This window comes from Nymphalis io, chromosome 9 (genome assembly GCF_905147045.1).
Source record: "Nymphalis io chromosome 9, ilAglIoxx1.1, whole genome shotgun sequence".
In the NCBI taxonomy this organism is placed as follows: Eukaryota; Metazoa; Arthropoda; class Insecta; order Lepidoptera; family Nymphalidae; genus Nymphalis; species Nymphalis io.
In genome coordinates, this window is record NC_065896.1 from 1,339,094 (window position 1) to 1,354,253 (window position 15,160).

Genomic DNA, 15,160 nt, shown 5'->3' on the forward strand with positions numbered 1-15,160 from the left:
AATTTCAGTGAAATTAGACACATGCAGGTTTCCTCACGATGTTTTCCTTCACCGTAAAGCACGAGATGAATTATAATCGCAAATTAAGCACATGAAAATTCAGTGGTTCTTGCCCGGGTTTGAACTCACGATCATCGGTTAGGATTCCCGCGTTCTTACCACTGGGCCATCTCGGCTTTTTTTCGAAATTTTCGAACTTTAATTTATATTAATTTAGTATTTTTTCGACTTCGTGGTTTTAAAAAAAAAGCGATATATTTTGCGTACCTTTGAATTCTCACACAGGCGGTATTCCTTTTTGCATGAGCGGGCTGTGAGCGCCGTTCCAGCAGCAGTGGCTCGTCAAATTGACGACAGTTAGGATTTACGTGACTTTTTTACTTTACAGTTTTCATAGTTTTAGGTTTTTTTTCAAGATGTTATAATGGAAATGATGCCATGCTTTGTTTTCTAATTGAAAAAGTAATCATAAGTTTTAAAAATAGCATAATAGCGGCATTGGAAATATCTTCGTAGTTTTTCAAAGACCTATAAATCTTTTGGTGGTGAACATAGATTTGACGTTGGTCACAAGCGTATTAATATTTAGATTTCTCCCATGGCGATTTTTTTTTGTTGATTTGTCTTGAAAGCGTAAAACAAAGTTGAATGCGCAATTGTAATGCAATATATATATATATATATATATATATTGCATTACAATTACAATACATATATATATATATATATATATATATATATATATATGTATTATATATATATTATATATATTTATATTAGATTATATATATTTATATAGATTATATATATATATATATATATAATCTATCACAAGTAATTTTAAATTGTTATCGTCGGTATGTAATATTTATCCTACTACAAATAAGAAAAAGCAAATGGCATAATATAAATAGGTACATACTCTATATTGCCCTTGATTTAAAAATAAAACTGTTAGAAGAGTAAAGTGCTCAAGCTTTACATAAAACCCAATAGAAATATACGCAAAAGATTTTTTAGATATTTCCTCAAAAGTCTGCCTTTGTGAAATATCACCTAGATCAGAACCACAGGATCGCGATATTGGTGTGCAGCGTCCACAAAACGAGCCCGCATCGGCTTCCGAAAATTTCAATAGCGAAGCCTTTTTTAAAAACCTCGCCGGTATCATGGAATATATTGAAACGCTTTTACTTATTTTTAGTCTGATGCGCACTTTTACAAAGTGGTTTTATATCGTCCAGTGAGATGGAAATCAATTATTGTGAATACATTTTCTTAATATTGAATTAAATTTTACGCGTCAAAGGAAAGTCGGTGGGCTTGAAGAGTATATTGCTTGTAATTATTAAAATTTTATAAAAAATATGTCCTAAAATACATTTTGAATTATTATTACTATGTGAAATAACTTATTTTTAAAGTAATTGTAATTTGATAATAATATTTCTTACCTTTACCTTAAGGTTGCATGGCAGAAATCCCTCTATTAGTGATAAGGCTGTCTCTTGTAAACTTCAGGTACGAGGGGCATAACATCTTAGTTCATTTGCTCGTCCTACTATTATAATAAAAATATGTCAAAATTACAACATAAATATATAACGTTGATCCCTCCAGAAATCCAAGAACAAACCATTTTATAATTAAGGATATATTGAAAAATATATACTTATAGTTTGAAAAATAGGACGGGTATTAACATATGATAAAATAAGAGTGTGAAATTTATATATTATTTAATTCTAGTCTCCTATTTAGAACACCGGTAGATAAATCGTTTCAGTTAAGCGGTAGCTTTGCACTTTATTCAATTGGCTCAAGATAGAATTTCTAGCTCGTCGAATAGTGTGATACAAGGCAGGTAACATCGACTAAGGCCTATAGTGGTTGTCTACAAGGCAGGAAGTCAGGGTCGAACTAAGAGCATAATCATGTAAGTGCAGTGGGCTCGTTGCCAATTAGAAATATGGTGAGTTTCATTTATTTTTTTCTATTGAAATTACATTTTACAAAGTAAAGATTAGATGCGATTTTGTATTTATAGAATAATTGGAGACATAAGTGGACGACATGATGAATTAGAAAGATGATTTAAGTAATTAGCAGTTTTTTTTTGTTAAGTTGATTGCATAAAACGTCGTCGCGTTTGGACTCTACTACCACTTACCATCAGGTGGAGTAGAGTCATTTGCCCTCCCGGCGAATATAAAAAAAAAATATTCGTGAATATAGGCCATTTAACCATTACGTTTAAAGCGTGTAATGTTTTAAAACATGAGATATGAAGGTACCGTGATGTGTATAATAGTGACTAAAAATGTACATTGATGTAACAAATTCAAAAAAAAAAATCAGCCTATCCTTTAACCTCGCATCTTCAATAATTGATCCGGCTTCAATTTCATTTGCTTATGAAGTTCTTCTAAAACTATTGACGATATTCAAAAACTATCAATAATGAGAATAATTAGTTTTATTAAAATCATAAAAAGGAAACTTTGTGTAATATTTTTATTTCATAGTTCACAATTATAATTGCTTAAAGATTATTTTACCAAAAATCGGTACCACTTTCAAATGAATTAGCAAATTCATCATTCATATTTGGTGATACGTCATCTGTTGTTTCATAGTTTGTTAAATCGAATTTATCAGCTAAGAAAGTATCTGCTGGATATGTAACAGGCTTCTCTGTTGAAAAGAATGAATTTATTCTGTATGTGACTGGTGTTGGTGTGGTTATTGTGGTCACCGTTATCAAATGATCACTATCCCGTGTGCTTTCAGTGATCGTCTTCAGGTTACCATTGCTTTTCATTTCTCCTAATGTCTTTTCAATTTCGGGTTCTGGTTGACAAAAATTATTCCAAAAGTACCATCCGTGGGGACAGATGAAGATTTGAGGATACAAATTGCCATGTCTCGAAAGACATACGTAGTAGTGATGTGGGCTGCCTTCCAAGACACCAGATTGGCCGACTTTTTTGCAACTTGGAACTGGTCTCTGATCGCACTGCCCATGTTTTAGTTTTATCTGTAAAAATATATACTTTATTAAAAAAATATTTTATGTAACAAAATATATATCTTCTTTTATTTCTATATAATCATTAAATATTTATTTAACTCTTAAGAGTTTTTAATATACTTTATATGTTACTGATATTTGACTGACTGATATCTCTATGAAATTAAAGTCTGTAAATGTTTGGAGTCTTTTTCATTGCGTTGCTTAAATACCTCTTGGAGGGTACATGTAGCAAAGTTTCATTCGTCACATGCAGGTTTTCATTCATCATCGAGAAGAAGAAAAAATTCAAAGCACAAAATAGTTCTCGTCTCCTAACCATAATTTAGTATATTCTATTTAAGTACAGAGTACATATTATATTTACATATAATATGTATATACAGAGTACATTTATTTTTTACTCAATATTTACATCAAAATAAAGTAAATATGGTATTACTCTTATACTTACCGAACATTGAGCAATCCTGGGGTCATAGCCGTAATGTCTGGGACATAACGCCGCTCTGTGGTCTGCAGGTCTACCATTAGCGAAGTCGTCTGGTGGGGAACATAAATGAAACTTCCTACAATCGTGGGCGTCTGGGAATATACCAACCTGCCGAAAACCGATATTTGAATTATCGTTACTTGACAGTAACACATTTAATACATGCAACATAAAATGCTTAATTCTTATTAATAATAATAAAAAACAAAAAATACAATAAATTGAAGAGTCATTGGTACCACAAGTGTGAACGTAGCTTTACATTTACGTAAAACTATTCTGGAAAAACAAACTCGAAACTCATCGCATAATCGTGAAATGTCAGAAAGTGATATGTGACATTGAATGAAATAACAATTTTAAATGTTACAAACATTAAAAGAAACACCGTAAGTCGGTTTTTAACATTTCACGAGCGAGCTACAATGATTTCATATAAAATAACCCTGTAGTTCACGGCAGCTAAATACGTCACTCCACGTTATATCGGCTGTAGTACTTATAAGGGATAATAATAAAAATATGTCTCATAAGGCGATTTTTGAAATTCAATTACGAAACACTTTAAACACTTATTATATTAAATTACTAGCTAATCGTATCGGCTTCGTATGAGCAGATAAGAAGGAAAATGTATTTTGCATAGGATTTGCGTAAAGTCCGTTCTTAGTGAACGTCTACATCGGGGAAGGAGTAACTGTGACAAATTTCAAGTCAATCGGGCGTTTAGTTTAGGAGATCTCGTGAAAATTGGTATTTCGCTTAAGATATATATATATATATATATATATAGATATATCGGTGAATTTATTGTGGGCAATAGCAGACATCCGGGCGAGAAATCTTTTCAACATACAGTTGAGTTCTTCAAACAGAAATGTAATATTCGCACTTTATACAATACACAGTACATTTCCTAGGCTTGTATTTTTTTTTTCATTATTTTCAAATTTAGGCTCTGTACACGTCACTAAGACGTTTGTGCGTGGTTTGCGGCCAGTTATCATGAGCCCTTAATATATATATAAGGCCTATTACAAGTCTTGGGGTCGGCCATTCACAAAACATCAATTTAAATATGATTTCAATTCTATCCGAAATACAATTTCACGAATCAAAACTCTCGTTGTAATTAATTTGTAAATTAAGATAATTTATATATTGTGTAATCTATTTTAAAAAAAGTATTCATACTTATTTAATTGATTACACAATTTTGTGTTGTATAATTTTGTATTAATATAACGTTCTTTAAAATATATATTTCGATAAGTTATTGTGTGTAAAAATAAAACATGAATGTGTTAAAATAAATTTTATTCGAGCGATTGCACTTAACAAAGTACCGCTCGCGTTCAGGCGCTTAAACTGTTATACAACACAAATACTTTTCGCCGGCGCTGATAGTTTATGCCAATATATCAAATCTATTTGTCATGTACGTTTAATTTAAAAAATGTGACAAAATACTGCGGGATGTTGTACGGAAATATTTGACATAGATTTTTATTCGCTATCGTTTATAAAAAAATATTGGGTATTTTTCTTTACAAAAATCATATAAAATGGTTCAGTGTTATAAGCTATTTAAAAAAAAAACTACATCAAATATATGTGCCAATTTTGTTGGTGTTTATTCACAATTTCATGATAAGTCGGTCCCGATACATCATGACTCTCAATTTCACAGTGGACTTATTCGCCTTGACATTTTCGGTGTTTCGATTGTATGACGATCTCGTCGTTTCATTAAATGTTTTCATCGTAAACAATTGTTACAAACGTATCACGATCAAAATACAACTGTCTGTATAACTGTTTTTGCTATTTTAGTTAGAAAAAAAAATTTTACACACTTCCAACTTCAAGACTACGGACTGCTATTCAGAAGTTTTTACAGAAAAACCCAACAATTTTCATAGTCAGGGTCCGAACCCAGGGCCTATAAAATTAATAATAGTACTATATGTCTCCATATGTTTTACTCGCGTTAAATATTGAATATGTTAATATGTTTTATGCAGCTTACATTATTAGATGACATTTATTGTTAATGCTCTACCCCTTAAAGTAGTATCGTGTATACATATAATTCGCCCTTCGCCCGCATGGAAGGTTAGTTTAGTAGATGTAAAAAAAAGGAGATGTTGGTGTTGGAGGGAGGAGTTGTTCTAAAAAAGTAACCTATTACCTGCCTCGGGGTTTAAACTTGTTTGTTATTTTATATGCGATTATAGCTAATTTGCCGTGTGGTGACGGCGACGAATATCACCACCCCATCTCATCCCGTGGGGGGCGTAGAAGTCGACCCGAGGGAATATACACCAGAGAACGGGCAGCAGCGTCTCTCTGAGTACTATGACTAACTTACTGCGATCGCCAACCCGTCTGCCAAGCGTGGCGATTATGGCATATCCCCTCATGATTCGCGCAACTAAACCACGGCCCCTAGTCCCCGGCAGCCCTGCTATTCCTAGCCTTGGTAACAGCTGTGGTAACGGCGGGGCAGGGGGTGCTAAGAATCCCCGGCAGATTTCGTGTTACCAACACCGACGACCTCTGGCCCTGGCAACATATAACACGCGTACACTGCGGACCGACGAGAAGATCATCGAACTGGAGGAAGAATTGAGCAGGTTACACTGGGATATCGTCGGATTATCCGAAGTCCGAAGACAGGGGGAGGATACGATGATCCTGAAATCCGGTAACCTTCTCTATTTCCGAGAGGGCGATCAACTGTCTCAAGGTGGTGTCGGGTTCATAGTCCACAAGTACCTCGTTAACAACGTTGTGAAAATCGAGAGCGTGTCGGCTAGGGTGGCGTACCTTATACTCAGAATCACCAAGCGGTATTCTTTGAAGGTCATACAGGTATACGCGCCGACTTCGACACACTCCGACGATGAGGTTGAGGTCATGTATGAGGATTTATCTAAAGCCATACATACCAACAAGACTCATTTCACTGTTGTAATGGGGGACTTCAACGCGAAGCTGGGCAAAGGATTCGGTGATGAGTTAAAGGTGGGACCTCATGGAATTGGAGACCGCAACCCTCGGGGCCAGATGTTGGCCGACTTTATGGAGAAGGAGGGACTCTTTATGATGAACTCCTTTTTCAAGAAGCCAGGTCAGCGTAAATGGACCTGGGTGAGCCCAGATGGGAAAACCAAGAATGAGATAGACTTCATCTTGTCGACGAGAAGACAGATATTTAATGACGTCTCCGTGATCAATGCAGTCAAAACTGGGAGCGATCACAGACTCGTAAGAGGCTCGTTAAATATCAATGTTAAACTCCAGAGGTCCCGACTGATGAAGTCTACGCTCCGACCATCACCTCTTCAAATCCGAAATCCCGAAGCCTTTCAGCTCGAACTCCAAAACCGATTCGATTGCCTAGCAGACTGCGAGGAAGTGGACACATACAACGACAGGCTTGTGGAAACTGTCCGTACGGCTGGGTCTAAGACCTTCAAGACCAGCCGTACAAAAGGAACCAAAAAGATCTCTGCCTCTACCCTACGGCTTATGGAGGAAAGACGGAAAATGATTCTGACGTCCCCAGCTGATGCTGCCGGCTATCGGCTGATCAACAGACGGATTTCAAAGTCTCTAACTCGCGACACTCGCCAATTTAATACAATGCGCATTAAAGAGGCCATCGAGCGGAACAAAGGCTCTAAAGTGTTCGCCAGAGATCTGTCTGTTGGTCAGAGTCAACTGACAAGGCTGAAAACTGAGGATGGCAGAATAGTCACGTCAAGATCTGAGCTGTTGGAAGAGGTTGAGAAGTTCTACGGTCAGCTGTACACGACAGCTCAATCACCTGTCAGTAGTCATGCTGCAGATCCCAGAGCAAGACTAACCCGACACTACACTGAAGATTTTCAGGACGTCAGTCTTTTCGAGATTAGAATGGCTCTCGGACAACTCAAAAACAACAAGGCACCTGATGATGATGGTATTACAGCCGAGCTTCTGAAGGCGGGTGGTACACCGATCCTCAGGGCTCTTCAGAGGCTTTTTAACTCCGTCATTGCCAAAGGTCAAACGCCAAAAGCATGGCACAGAAGTGTGGTGGTACTTTTCTTTAAGAAGGGTGATAAAACCCTTCTGAAGAATTACAGGCCCATCTCACTGCTGAGTCATGTTTACAAGTTGTTTTCGAGAGTCATTACGAATCGTCTCGAGCAAAGGCTTGACGACTTCCAGCCACCCGAACAAGCCGGATTCCGGAAAGGCTTTAGCACCATAGACCACATACATACGCTGCGGCAAGTTATACAGAAGACTGAGGAGTATAACCAGCCACTTTGCTTAGCGTTTGTGGACTATGAGAAAGCCTTTGATTCGATCGAAACCTGGGCCGTGCTGAATTCTCTTCAAAGGTGCCAAATTGATTATCGGTATATCAGGGTGTTAAAGTGCTTGTACGAGAACGCCACCATGTCGATCCGACTCCAGGATCAGAACTCAAAACCTATCCAACTGCAGAGAGGTGTAAGACAGGGAGACGTGATATCTCCGAAACTGTTTACCGCTGCATTGGAAGATGTTTTCAAGCTTCTGGACTGGAACGGACTTGGCATCAATATTAACGGCGAGTACATCACTCATCTTCGATTTGCCGATGACATTGTAATTATGGCTGAGACCTTGGAAGACCTCGGCACTATGCTCGATGACCTCAGCAGGGTTTCCCAACAAGTGGGTCTAAAAATGAACATGGACAAGACGAAAATCATGTCGAACATCCATGTTGCACCCACTCAAGTCAAGGTTGGAAATTCTGCACTCGAAGTTGTAGACAACTATGTCTACCTAGGTCAGACCATCCAACTAGGTAGGTCCAACTTCGAGAAAGAGGTCAATCGTCGAATTCAACTCGGCTGGGCAGCGTTCGGGAAGCTACACGATATCTTCTCATCCCAAATACCGCAGTGTCTCAAGTCGAAAGTCTTCGACCAGTGTGTGTTGCCAGTGATGACTTATGGATCAGAGACGTGGTCGCTCACAATGGGCCTCATAAGAAGGCTCAAGGTCACTCAAAGGGCAATGGAGAGGGCTATGCTCGGAGTTTCTCTGCGAGATCGAATCAGAAATGATGAAATCCGCAGGCGAACCAAAGTAACCGACATAGCCCGAAGAATTGCTAAATTGAAGTGGCAGTGGGCGGGGCACATTGCTCGCAGAACCGACGGCCGCTGGGGCAGAAAGGTTCTCGAGTGGCGACCACGAACCGGAAGACGCAGCGTGGGCAGGCCCCCTACAAGGTGGACCGACGACTTAGAACGAGTCGCGGGAAGCCGTTGGATGCGGGCAGCGCAAGATCGGCCAACGTGGAAATCCTTGGGGGAGGCCTTTGTCCAGCAGTGGACGTCTTTCGGCTGGTGATGATAGCTTAATTCATTTTAAGCTTAATTTCTGGTCACACCCATATTTAATCTGTGTAGTTAATGTGGTAGTCTAATGGTGTACGATGAAACCACGTATAAAATTTGTAAAAACTTTTTTTTATATTTTAGGTAGGTGGACCAGCAAATGGGTCACCAGATGGTAAGTGGGCAACAACGCCCATTGACATTGGCAATGTAAGGAATGTTAACCATCGCTTACATCAATAATTGGTGATAACAAACCGGAACACAACAATACCTGCTGTTTTACGATAGAATATCTGATGAGTGGGTGGTACCTACCCAGACGAGCTTGCACAAAGCCCTACCACCAGTAACCTTTACCTAACAGTTTCATCGTGTTACATAAATACAATAAACTTATATCTGCTATTGGTTATCTTAATAAATATATATAAGATATTTATATATATTAAGATATTTTATGAAATCTTACCTGCTCGCAGATGTGTTGAAATTTCTGTGTTACAATATCGCACTCGGGGACAGCGTCATTCGAACATTGCTTGAGATGAGCGTTGCAAGTTTGTCCGTCAGAGCACTGTTGCAAGGGCACCTGAAAACAATATTGAGCTGATTTTATACAATTAAGTAATAATAATAATAAATATGTAATGTGTAATATTTTACATAAGTCAAATTGCGAAACAAAATACTTAATTAAATCTATGTATAAACGCAATTTTGAATGTATTTTTTTTAAAATTCAAATCAAATTAATCTTGATGCACAATATAGGCGGATGGCCAAATGGGCCAGCTGGTAAGTAGTCACCACCGCCCATAGATATTGGCGCTGTAAGAAATGTTAACCTTTAGATTGCCCTACCACCAAGGAACTGATCATATCGTTACAATTCAATTTCTGTAGTATAATAAAAGAGTACTAACTCTAAGCTCATATAACCGATATATATTACAGTACGGAATAATAATGCTTTATATACTAATATTTTACGAGCAAAGCTTTTATATGCGAATTACAAAGTACAGCTACGCACTAAATATATGGAGTTTAAATCTAAATGGCGGCTAATCAAATACACAGTTCAACGCGGGCAACGACCGATGCGTCATAAATTACACTGTTTTACTAAATACTTTATTTTTATTATACGTCTATTATGATATAGTAATAATAACAATTTGATTTCATTGGATTTATTCTGATTTGTATTGGTATGACTATGAGAGACTACTCTTAAAAATCGTTGCTCCTGTATGTTTTGAATAATAATTAAGAAAGTTAATCAAAAATGTTTAAAAAAAATACAAAAAGGCAGCGTATGTAGAACAGTTCCACCCCATGGGAATCCACGTTGCCTTCGACCGGGGTCGAGGTCCTTCTTTTATTACAACCCGTTCTCGCTTAGACTACGTAATACGTTGGACGGGTAATACATTGCACACTCATTGTCCTCCTACCCTACGTCGACGGCGTCCTAAGCCGAGGTTCGGTCTCGGAGGAATAATTTTTTTTATAAAAATAACATTTTTTATGACTAATTATTTCCCGATCGAAGCTCGGTCGCTCAGATTCTGTATTATATCGCAAAGTAGCAATGCATAATATTGCTATTTTATTATTTAAGGCGTTACAAACACAGGCTACTGGTGGTACACACTGGTGGTAGGGCTTTGTGCAAGCTCGTCTGGGTAGGTACCACCCACTCATCAGATATTCTACCGCAAAACAGCAATACTTGATATTGTTGTGTTCCGGTTTGAAGGGTGAGTGAGCCAGTGTAATTACAGGCACAAGGGACATAAAATCTTAGTTCCCAAGGTTGGTGGCGCATTGGCTATAAGCGATGGTTGACATTTCTTAGAATGCCAATGTCTAAGGGCGTTTGGTGACCACTTACCATCAGGTGGCCCATATGCTCGTCCACCTTCCTATTCTATATAAAAAAAAAAAGGCTAGATCATTTTTTCAACAAAATCCTGATAGAACTAACCATTGATAAAGAATTGATGTCGAAAATAAGTAAACAAAATTTAATTTCATGAATTTTTTTTGTAATTAAAATTATAATTTTTATTTCTTTATAATTTTTATTTTTATGCGTATTTAATATATTGCAAGTTGGAAAATACAAAATATAAACTTTCGAATTTGCCAGCGTATATATATTATGATGTTCACTTAGAGAAACGTCACGAATATCAAAAACAAAAATATTTTTCGAGCATTTTACTATCTCGCTCCAGTTAACTCTTAATTATCGCTGAGAGATAATGAAGAGACACTTATTAGTTTAACGCTTGGTTCATATTTGAAGTTATTTTATACACAAATATTTTCATAGCATTGATGAATATTTATAAAAACGTAATGTTTTTTTAATGATTATTGATGACCTGTTTTATCCTAACCGATTTCGCCCACATTCTAACAGAGACTAGCTAACTGCTTAGTCGATAAAAGTGTATTTGCTGGCGAGAGATGCAGGAGCACAGCTTCATGTGCTTTCCAATGAAGGGGATTTTAAGCATTTCCCAGTATATTGTCTGAGTTGTATGCTGATTCAAATAAAATGTTATTTTCTTATTACAGAAAATACTTTAAATATTTAATGATTTCAGCTGACAGTTGATACATATATATACATATATAAATTTGGCGGAGTTTCTGTTTTACAGCCGAGCGTGAATAAAATAAATATACCTACATTATAAACTCAACTAAGGCTCGTAATTAAGACTTTCGTTCTTAATCCATTGATTGACACATTTGATATTATATAGCACGTCATAATCATCATCATCAGTCAGTGTCAGTCCACTGCTGGACATATCCCTTTCCCATGACATGCCACTGCTTCAATCCTTGCCCGCTGCCTTAAGAATGTCATCATATAGGTCCCCACCTAGTGTAGCTAGGAGCGCCATACATAAGTTTGCCGACACGTGCTCTCCACTCAAGAACCAATCTTCTATAGCAAGTATTTATTTTTGTTTGAGTTACGAAAAGTGTACATATTTACCGAAAACCTATTAAAGTGGAGTTAGTATATTAATATCCCTCGAATGATCTTTCAATAATATCTCTATACCAGATATATTCGCCTTTCTTTCCGATTTTATTAAAGTTTTTCGATGAAAGCAAAAATATAATATACCCTCAAAATGAATGATTTTGGGATACTAACCAACCAAATAATATGATTGGATATATAGCGTTGTCGTTATGACTTATTGTCGTGTATTGTGTATTTGAATTCGTGTAAGAGATATTTTAGTTTTATTTTTTTGTGAAATTTTCATATAATTTTTAAAGAGTTTTGCTTACGGTTTAATTACTTACTTTCAGCCATCCAACAGGTAATGGTATGCAAGTGACAGCATGCGTACAATTTTGACATGCCATACCAGCTTCTGTACAAATACCCTCAATGTCCAGTTCTCCCTCCCCGAGTGACCTTCCTAATGGTACAGCAGCCATGCGGTTACCAGACACGACTCCTCCCAAGTCGAATGAAGTCGACTGCTGAAACATCGAAAAACCAAATATATTTATTTATCTTATTTAGCAGACGAGCCAATGAGTCACTATAGTAAACAATAACCTATAATTGGCAATAGTCAAATTACCCCGCACTGAAAGCCTTGGGACCTAAGAGTAGGACCAGCCTTACCTGTAATGTCTCTTATGACGCTAATAACATAAGGACAGCATTTAGGAAACATTAAAGCATTAAACAAAGTGTTATTAAATGAGTGCAAAATTCGGAAATTGTTGTTACAGTTGGGTGTATAATGTCTCTAAATACTTAACTTTAATTTGATATTAAATAGTTAAGTATAACTAATAAAAAAAAAAATTCAACCCTCATTTTGTAAAAAAAATATGTCAAAAATAAGTCTAAACTATGCATGTATTGTCCTAAATCTACAGTAATATTCGCAAGCGATGTACATATCTTGATACTACTCTTGGGAGGTCAGAAATGACGCCCACACAGAATTCTGCTTAAAGAGTGGTATACCAAAATTTCCAGCGATATAATACATTGACGTTAATATAAACACATACAGTCTGTGATTCAAATATGCGTTGTATTTAGTAGTTAGTAGCTAAAATCTAAGCATGATATAGTATTCTAAAACTATAGCCCAATTAGGTTACAGCTTTTATTACTAAAGTTTCACAATCTAAATGGTACTATAATCACATAGATAGTATTTACTTAAACAACACAATTTCTGAACTGAATGTGTCGACTTTCAGTTCAGTAATTGTTCATATCTTGTATTTATCCAAATAGATACATGAATTATAAGAATCTGAGTTTACAGTCAGAATTTCTCTGATGATTGCGATCTTTTCTTTTGAGAACATAGCTAACATTAACATCTAGTGGTACTAATGAATCCTTTGTCTAAAATAAAAATTTATCAGATAACTTAGGTTATCGAGGATTTCAAATTTGACTTTGCTGTAATATTATTATATATATACAGACAGGCCATTAGTGGTTACTATCGCCTTTCGAATTTTGCATCGGAAGTAATATTAATCATTCCATATATCGCAAATGCGCCACCAACCTTGGGAATTAGGATGTGATGTCCCTTGTGCCTGTACACTAGCTCACTCAGCCTCAAACCGGACTACAACAATACTAAGTATCGCTGTTTGCTGACGGTATACACAAAGCCCACCAATTAAGAAATAATTTATCAATATGTACATAAAAAGTATAAAATAATTCCATATATTACTTACGATACTATTGCACCCGAAGAATGATATAAGAAGTAATACACGCCACATTTTCACACAACTGTTTCTTTCGCATATAATGTCATACTAAACACAAATAATTTCGGTAGACCTCAAGCTGTGATCTTTTTATCTAAAGTTACTTGGAGTGATAAATAATAAGTGTAATAACGACACACTTGTTATTAATTTTGATTTTAAATACATCTTCCTTGTTTTATTAGTCTTATTATTATATAAATAATAATTATGTAAAAAATACAATACTCATATACTTATATACTATATACTCATATACTCATATACTTATTGAACAAAAAAATTTAATTGCACAAAGGGCTACTGCGTTTTCTACCAGCCAATCTCAAAACGTATGGGAATAAATAAGACAGGTTGTTAATAGGTGTGCAAAATGAAAGTAAATTATAATAATAATAAAATTATGTATAATACTAACACATACCTATATATACATATACATATGAATTTAATAAATATATAAAAAACAATAATTTACACATAATTAATCCACATGTTCTTCTATGCTTATATTTTAAGAAAATAAATAAATTATTGATTTAAATATTAAAATTCTTAACCTTATATTAATTGTATTTTAATGACTCGCACGAATAATTCTATTGACGTGGTATTTATATCATAACTATATCAGCGTTCATTACGTCATATTTTAAGATAAGAGATTTGAAGTTAACATTTTTGTATCTGATCTGTGCGAGTTGCTTAATTTTTTACGTTTGATATTGTAATATATTTTGAAATTGAAAAGTTGATTAGTCATGACGGTAGGCTTCGTTTACATGCGCTGCAGACGCATCTGCGTCGTACAGTAATGTTTGGACGTCAACGCCGCAATTTAGTTTTTTTTCTTGCTGGAAAAACACATTTACGTGTCTGAAAACACATTAGTGTATGTGGGTCTCGCCGGCGCTGAAGGAGCCAGAATATCCACTAAAACACCAGCGGTACCCATTCAGACTTGTCGGGGGACGTCACGGGATCGCTTGGCATACTACCGTGTCATCCCGACGGTTGACCCGCCGCTGCGGGCCTCCAAATCGTATACTAATACAGATACCCCCTAGGCCGCAATGTTTCTGCGTTTATTGCTTATTTTCCGCATTACATAGCAACCCAGAAAACAGTGCAGTGTTTCGATATAATTGTAGTTATGATGACGTTTATTTCTAGAAATACAATAATTAAGTATAAGGTAAAAATATCTTAAAAACATTATGATTAAACAGAAAAAGTTTTAATTAAAAAAGGTTTAAGTTTTAATTAATATTCAAGTTGAAGATGTTAATTGAACAAAACTTAGGTATGTTTGTGATTACGAATACAATTTTAGTGTGTTAAGTATGTTTCATGTAAATAGCTGAACATTATTACTGTCGTATGCTGTACACAAAAAACTAAGTTTGAAACAAACGCGGCTGAAGTGTCTTGCGTACACGATTTTCATTC

At 35.9% G+C, this 15,160-nt stretch overlaps 1 protein-coding gene across 1 annotated transcript; it reads right to left on the reverse strand.

Annotated features, from left to right (window-relative positions):
• Positions 1–2,544: 2,544 nt before the first annotated feature.
• LOC126770961 (uncharacterized) lies at positions 2,545–13,815 on the reverse strand. Its single transcript, XM_050490592.1, has 5 exons — positions 13,676–13,815; positions 12,254–12,436; positions 9,384–9,503; positions 3,486–3,632; positions 2,545–3,037 (listed from the first exon to the last, which is right to left on the reverse strand). The coding sequence occupies exons 1-5, from the start codon at positions 13,721–13,723 to the stop codon at positions 2,555–2,557; spliced, it is 981 nt and encodes a 326-aa protein (XP_050346549.1). The 5' UTR covers positions 13,724–13,815; the 3' UTR covers positions 2,545–2,554.
• Positions 13,816–15,160: the final 1,345 nt, after the last annotated feature.

Bases quoted from the DNA above. Each gene is read 5' to 3' on its own strand.
- LOC126770961 (XM_050490592.1), bottom strand. From the start codon at position 13,723: ATGTGGCGTGTATTACTTCTTATATCATTCTTCGGGTGCAATAGTATC. The intron at 12,437-13,675 runs GTAAGTAATATA...TCGATGTTTCAG, and splicing joins TCTTCGGGTGCAATAGTATC to CAGTCGACTTCATTCGACTT. The intron at 3,633-9,383 runs GTAAGATTTCAT...GGTTTTCGGCAG, and splicing joins TTCAACACATCTGCGAGCAG to GTTGGTATATTCCCAGACGC.